Source organism: Musca vetustissima, unplaced genomic scaffold (genome assembly GCF_032173495.1).
Source record: "Musca vetustissima isolate MV318-11 ecotype Yass unplaced genomic scaffold, APGP_CSIRO_Mvet_v1 utg8618, whole genome shotgun sequence".
Lineage (NCBI taxonomy): Eukaryota > Metazoa > Arthropoda > Insecta > Diptera > Muscidae > Musca > Musca vetustissima.
The window spans coordinates 126,444-133,981 of NW_026877478.1; the positions used below are offsets into that span (position 1 = coordinate 126,444).

The 7,538-nt window shown below is 33.8% G+C and overlaps 1 protein-coding gene across 1 annotated transcript; it reads right to left on the reverse strand.

Annotated features, from left to right (window-relative positions):
- Positions 1-1,579: 1,579 nt before the first annotated feature.
- LOC133322066 (ficolin-1-like) lies at positions 1,580-3,143 on the reverse strand. Its single transcript, XM_061531131.1, has 5 exons — positions 3,135-3,143; positions 2,768-2,883; positions 2,665-2,685; positions 1,789-2,187; positions 1,580-1,715 (listed from the first exon to the last, which is right to left on the reverse strand). The coding sequence occupies exons 1-5, from the start codon at positions 3,141-3,143 to the stop codon at positions 1,580-1,582; spliced, it is 681 nt and encodes a 226-aa protein (XP_061387115.1).
- Positions 3,144-7,538: the final 4,395 nt, after the last annotated feature.

A 7,538-nucleotide genomic window follows, 5' to 3' on the forward strand; every position in this document is an offset into this window, starting at 1 on the left:
TTCAACAAAACTTCACAGACATCAAACTGGACTTAATTAAGTACGCTGTGCAAAATTGCGTCGCAATCGGAAAAATATATGGACTTTGAAGCTATATATGGGAGCTATATATACTTAAATCTGAACCGATTCCCACAAATCTTCTATACATCTATTCGGACCTAATTCAGTACGCTGTACAAATTTTGTTTCAATCGAAAAATTTGGGATTTTTTGTGCACCATTTAGATAAAATCAGACGAAAATATATATAGGGACTAATCTAAACCTGAACCGATTTTCTCCAATAGCAATATGGTTCGTCCTTGGACCAAATAAGAGAGCTGTGCCACATTTCATCCAAATCGGATCAAAAATGCAATCTGTAATTTGTTCAAAAGAATACATTGACAGACAAGAACATTTTGAATAGTGTTCAAAATATATGACTATATATTCGTTATATATGTTATATATACAGATTACTCTTGTTCTCAACTGAATTTCGGTGGAATTTGGTACTTTAGCTCAGATAAAGCAAGAGATTTTTTTTAAAATCATAAATTTAATTTTAAAACTTAAAAGCTAGGAGAGTATAAAACAAGATACAACAATAAAACAAATCAATTTATAGAAATTCACTGAAATAACGTTTGTTTTCTAGAAGTGGTATTTCCATTTTTGGCGTTCTTTTAAAAGGACGGTGGCGCCAAGTGAGTTAAGTATTTATTGAGTGATTCGGTACCCAATAAATACTTGACTCACTCTCAACTCTCTTCTAAGAATTATAAATCTTGGTCCATTTTTTCGGGTAGCCACCATATAAAGGTATCCCCAAAAATTTTGGTATTTTCCAGTAGGGCACGTTTTTTCAACCGAAGTGATTGTAATTTGGTATCTATCCCGCCAATTACACATTACAGTTTAATTCGCGAGAGTATAATATCCTACTTATGAGGTGAGATACTTCATTGCAAATAAATGTATGGTTTTGACATTTATTTGCAATGAAATAGAATTTTTGCAATTTTAGGAAATTTGCCATCTAAACTGGCTGCAATTAAGTATTTATAGTCTCCCGTGATTTTCAAAATATCATTGGAAAACATAGGTTCACTAATATTTAATATCTCCTATATAAAGATCTCACTCATTTTTAATGACATCGGATTTTTAGTCATACTTTCCAAACTCAATAGCTGTAGTATAGTTGCACGTGGAGTAGTATATTATGTGTGGAGATTGATGGTACTGTCTGTTCAAAAAATGCTCTCCTTTTGATGGATGTGACAATTTGGGTAAAGTCGGGCAGTTTTGTTGGACTTGAAAGTGACGAATTACCCTATTGGGCAATTCCGCAGTTACTGTACAACAATATATGGTGGATATTTCATTAAAATATTTGCACATTTTAATTACGCAGTATTAGGCTAATAACTTCTTCAGTTATATAATATTTACACATATTTGAATTGATTGTTTAAAAAAGTTTATTTAATAACCAAACAGTTCAGAAAAATAAGATAAATGCGTATAGGGACCTACAAATATGCGTGGCTCACACGTTCCTTGATAGCTGTAATCGTTGTTTTTTTATATTTCAATTCGTTGCTTTCGACCGTATCTTCATTTCGGCAAATTTGAAAGAGTATCTCATGCCCTTCCATTCTGGTTCATTCCAACTAACACCGATTGAGTTTGCATTCTCATGTTGTTTATATGGCCCAGTTAGATGACTAAAATATAAGTGTAATAAAAGGATTATACAAATATAATGTTAAATGTATTATTAGGGGGGACATCTCATACCTTTCATAACACTTGTGATACCACCAACCACCTTTAAAAACTGCGGCACAATTAGTACCATCGTTGTTATCCTTATCGTAGGTAGAAAATTGTTTACCCCTATGATAACTCAAACAATCCCCAGCAGTTCCATTATATTTACCCAGCAATTTGATTTCATAGTTTTCTGTTTCATTCCCAATTTGGAAGCTGTCATAGAGGGCATAACGTTCAACGCCATCCCAATCTCTTAAAATAACTTTTAGTTCGACAACGGGGGAAGATGTGGTCAATGCGTGTAGTTTATCTAGGCCAATGAAAAATTCAGTTTGATTGGAATTACCGAAACCTTTTTTGTAATCTGCCCAGTCGCGATAAAAATTTACAGAGCCATCACTACGTCGTAGAATTGTTGTCCACCTACAATAATAAATAAATTAATTATTTTACTTACATATCTACCAGTTGGTACAGCCTACTGAACTAATTAAGTCCGTCAAAGCCTACAGGAAAATGTCAGTACGCAAAATGGGACGATCAGAAACTGGGACAAATTTGCATATATGTTATTTCACATCGGTACCCGCGATCAGTAGGAGTGGCGGAACCCATAGAAACTTAACGGCTTTTTTTACTTGTTTTCCAAATATTAGGCATTATAGGTAAAATTAACTCACGTTTTTTCGATCTTCATATTAATATTCGTAGTGTTAACGTTCATCCCTTGGATTTGCGCCACCATTGCGTTCAGCTTTTGTTCATGTTCAAGCTGCCTGGGAAATCGCGAAGTAAATCAAGAAGTTTTCGATTAGTTTGAAAAATGTAGGTGCGGCAATAGCAAACTCACTTCATCGTCTTCTACACAAATCTTGAAAGACCACTTTTCTTTGTACATACCTCTTGGAAATGTCGTCAATTCTAGAAAAATAGAAACAAAAACCAATAAAATGATTTAAATACTATTGCAACACATCTTAGTATTTAATTTTTAAATACTCACTTCTTGTCCAGAACAGCTAGATAAGTATTTACTTTATTCGTTTCCGCCAATACACTGTTCACTTTAATAAACAAATGTTTCCACAAAACTATACGGTCCGGATCTTCATCGGGATTCTAAAAAGGAATAATTAAATATATTATTAATTAACACATATTTTTTGCCATTCTGATTTCAAATTACATAGAATTTGTTGTTGTTGTCAGAGTTATCTGCAGTACTAAGGGGTGTCTGATCGGTGGTGGCATCATTTGGATATATTAAAAAGATTAATAAGAAAATAATCAAAAATGTTTTCATTAATAATGAATTTATTTTTAGAGTAAAACTGGAGAACTTCTTTCGTAAACAACGATCTGATACTTACTGTAAACATTTAGTATGTGTACACTGATCGGAATTGCTGTACAAATTCACAGATTGTCTGGGTCAAGAGGTTATCTTAGTATTCTCTTAATTCTCTGCATGCATTTGTATGGTTTTTACGAACAGTAAAACAAAAACAAATAAATGTCGACAAATTGGTCGAAATTGTTTAAATAGAGGGAAAAGACTGAACCTCAGCTGCCATAACCAATAAGGAATATGCCAAAATCGGACAGGCTTAATATATGAAAAGATTTGCATTTTAACCTACCGATTTATAGCTCTCTGAAGATATTGTCTGTAAGTGATTGTTAACATAAAACTAAATTTCTGATCGAATCCTGGATATGAAACCGGTTCGCAGCCCCTATTAAACCTTTTAGTTGTTAAATTAGGTTACTTTTCGATTTAGTTTGACTCTTCAGCCAGATTTACTGTCAGATAGGTAGAAAAATCAATTGATGAGCTTTGAATGGACCCATGCTAACCGTACTCGACTGTATATAATAAGAAACGAGACAACATTTCGAAAAAAAAAACATAAAATCAAAATAGAATCGGTAAGGAAAGTAGTAAAGTCGGACTGGACCGACTATATGATACACTTCATCACATTATATATATTGTACGTATGTATCCTAACAATTTCATGTCAATGTTCCCTCGAAGGAACATACACATTTCTGCAACCTATGCTAAATTTAATTATAATCGGGCGGATTTAGAATTGTTTGCGTACAAATTAATGGAAATCGATTTATAGCAAACTTGATACACGCTACTCAGAATGCCGCACTGTTAAAAATATAGTTTCAATCAATCAGTTCGAAATATATATGGTACGTTGTGCAAAATTTCATGTCAATAGTACAAACATTAGGAGTTTGGTGCAGCATTTACCTAAAATCGGACGAAAATATTTATGTGGGACCTATATATAAATCTGAACCGATATTCTCGAAACTTAACACACCTCATTCTAGACTCAATTCAGTACGCTATGCCAAATTTGGTGGATATCGAAAGATATTTAGGGACTTTGGTGTACCATTTACCTTAAATCGGACGAAAATATATAAGGGAGCTATATCTAAATCTGAACCGATTTTCACAAAACTTAGCACACTTCATTTTAAGCTTTATTCAGTTCGTACAATGTGAGGTCTAGAATGATGTGTGCTAAGTTTCGTGAAAATGCGTTCAGATTTTGGTATAGTTTCCATATATAGTTTCGCCCGATTTTAGGTAAATTGTGTACCAAAGTCTCTATATATCTTTCGATTTGTACGAAATTTGGTATAGCGCACTGAATTAGGTCTAGAATGATGTGTGCTAAGTTTCGTGAAAATCGGTTCAGATTTAGATATAATTTCCACATATAGTTTCGCCCGATTTTAGGTAAATGGTGCACCAAAGCCCCTGCAAATCTTTTGATTGGCAAGAATTTTGGCATAGCGTACTAAAATAAATCTAGAATGATGTGATGGTTTTAAGTAAATTGTGCACTAAAGATCCATAGCTAGGCCGATTGACACAACGTACTGAAGTTAATATAAATTAATCTCTGGCAGGTTTGCTTGAAATAGGTTTAGATATAGATATAACTTAGCTATCATATATAATTTCGACTTATTTATGTTGATTGTACACCAAATTATCAATCGGTGTCTGATTGAGATTAAATTTTAAACAGTACAGCGAAGTATTTTCGGATACATATGTAGAATATACCCAAAGTGGTGAAGGGTATCATATAGTCGGCCCAGCCCGACTTTACTACTTTCCTTACTGGTTACCATTGCCTATTTTCAACATGGTCAATTCTGATCTAAAAAAGGGTCAATATGCAAAAATTAAGTAATGTACTCAAAAATCGACTGTGAAAATTTCATGAAAATCCGTTCAGTAGTTTAGGAGTCTATTGCTAACACTGATCAAACAAGCAAACAGAAATTCATTTATATAGATATAACAATATCTTAAGGGCAAAAATACGCTGGTAATCTGTGAACAACTTTAGCCCATCAAAGCGTATTTAAAGGCGATGAAAAAGTAAACTCCAAACACTTTACTGTTGTTTACTTACATGTCATTCTGGCAGTTTTTGGTTGCAGAACTTAATATTTTTCGAAAGGAATATACGTATTACTATTTAATCCCACAACGGAATTAGAACAGTATACAGTACGGGGTTTCCTCACAGTAAATAAGCATCACAATTTTGCCTTTTTCACCATATCAGAAATCATTCTGGAGGAAGCAGAATATCTATTTTATTATACCCCCCAACAGATTGTCTTTGTACATATGTTTGCAACAGGCAGGTTCCTTTTGAGAATATGCCTAAGTCCACTTATTTTCTCCAAAGACAACCCTATTAAAATTGGAGAAAATTCTGTTCAGACTTAGATATGGATCCCATATATATATAAAAAATCGAATTTTGAATCAAAATAAAGTTATAGGGAAAAAATAATTTTTTGAAAAGTGAGAGACTCGAATTGTCCACAGAATCATCCAAGGGACTAATAGACATATATTCTCAATCGACTGCATATTAATTATGCACTGATTAACTTCGTTCGAAAATTAGCAAAATGGCGGACATAGAAATTTTTTTTTTTTTTGAAAAATCGTCTATTTTCGACAACAAACCAAACTGAACAATAGGTAAGATCTTAACCGATTGGAATTATTCTAGTTCATACGGTAGATATGTAGGCTTTTTTGAATTATAGTGCCCTCCAATTGTAGAAACACACTTTCGAGAAAAAGGCGTTTAAAGTTTGAGATGCATACTTGCCGTCCTTTGATGCTTAAATGTATATCAGCTATATATTAAAGATTTGTTGCGATTTTCACATTGTTTAGAAGATTAAGGTACATATTAAATTAAAAATAAGCTTTTTTAGACCAAGAATGTTGGGTCCCTTAACCTCATTTCTACTCAATGTCATGAAATGGTCGACTGTCGACTTCAACAAGAAAATGTATACTTTAGTTGTATGCATTAATATAGAGGAAACCTTTAACAATGCCTGAAACTCTTATCCAATCCTTAGAAGATTTCGTGTTGACCTGACAATCATAGTCTGGGTCAGTCAAATGTTAATTGATAACAAGACAATCAGGGACCTGTGGGTCACCAATATGAACAGCATCTTAAGGATCTTAACCTATGAGGGATTTGCACCCTTATGTTATACAGACAACGTTATAATAGAAAGCGAAGACAATACGGAAATATGATTTTACAAGAAAGACACCAATAGAACAGTACTTAAATATAAAGTTAAATATTTTGGGAAAGACCACATACGTGTTGACAACGGGTTGATAAGGCTGGTCTTTCTGCAGAAGAGTCATTGGCTCCAAATAATTACGTTTGGTTCATCCCATAGCGCCAGTTCTGCTTACCAAAAGTGGCCCGCTGTGCACATTATATCACAACCACACCTTCCTACCAAGAAAGGTGTGCTTCTTATCCAAAGATTAGGCAAGTAATGTGGACCCGACTATGGATTGGGTAACAATGAAAGCAAAAAGACAGTAAGGTAAGTTCAAAAGTCGGACGGGGCCGACTATATAATACCCTTCACCACTATGGGTACATGCAAGACATGTTAATATCTACAATATCCAGTAGATATAGAAATTTCGCATACACACATAATTCAGTACTCTGTGCAAAATTTTGTCTCAATCGGATAAATATTGGCAGTATGGAGCTTCATTTACATAAAATGGGACGAAACTATATATAGCAGCTATATCTAAATCCTAACCGATTCCGACAAAATTTCACATACATCAGTCGGTACCTAATTCAGTACTCTGTGCAAAATTTTGCTTTAGTCGGACCACTATTGGGAGTTTGGTGCACTATTTACATGAAATCGGACGAAACTATAAATCGGGGCTATATCTAACAACTATCTAGACCTAATTCAATACTCTGTCCAAAATTTTGTCTTAATCGGATCACTATTGGGAGTTTGGTGCATCAATAAGAATAAAATCGGACGAAAATATATATTTATTTATTATTATATATGGGAATATATGGGAGCTATATCTAAGTCTGTACCGATTTTCTCCAATTTCAATAGGGTTCGTCCTTGGGCCTATTAAGTGACCTGTGTGTGTGGGGCGAATATTAATAATTTTTGGGAGGGAGGTTTGTTACCATATACGACTACAAAAAACCAAATTACAAAGAATTTGGTTGAAAAACGGCCTCAAGAACCCCAAAATACCGAAAATTATAATTTATAGTAGAGAGATTTGCTACCTAATAAGAACTCGACGTACTAAATTACATTCAATTCGGTCGAAAAATACGATCAGAACCCCCAAAATACCAACATTTTTGGGAGTAACGTTATATGGGGACTACCAGAAAAAC

What these genes read in the sequence shown, in the direction of transcription:
- LOC133322066 (XM_061531131.1), bottom strand. An exon ending in CTAGCTGTTCTGGACAAGAA is followed by an intron (nt 2,686 to 2,767) that starts GTGAGTATTTAA and finishes CTATTTTTCTAG; the next exon opens with AATTGACGACATTTCCAAGA. An exon ending in ATTGACGACATTTCCAAGAG is followed by an intron (nt 2,188 to 2,664) that starts GTATGTACAAAG and finishes TTATTATTGTAG; the next exon opens with GTGGACAACAATTCTACGAC.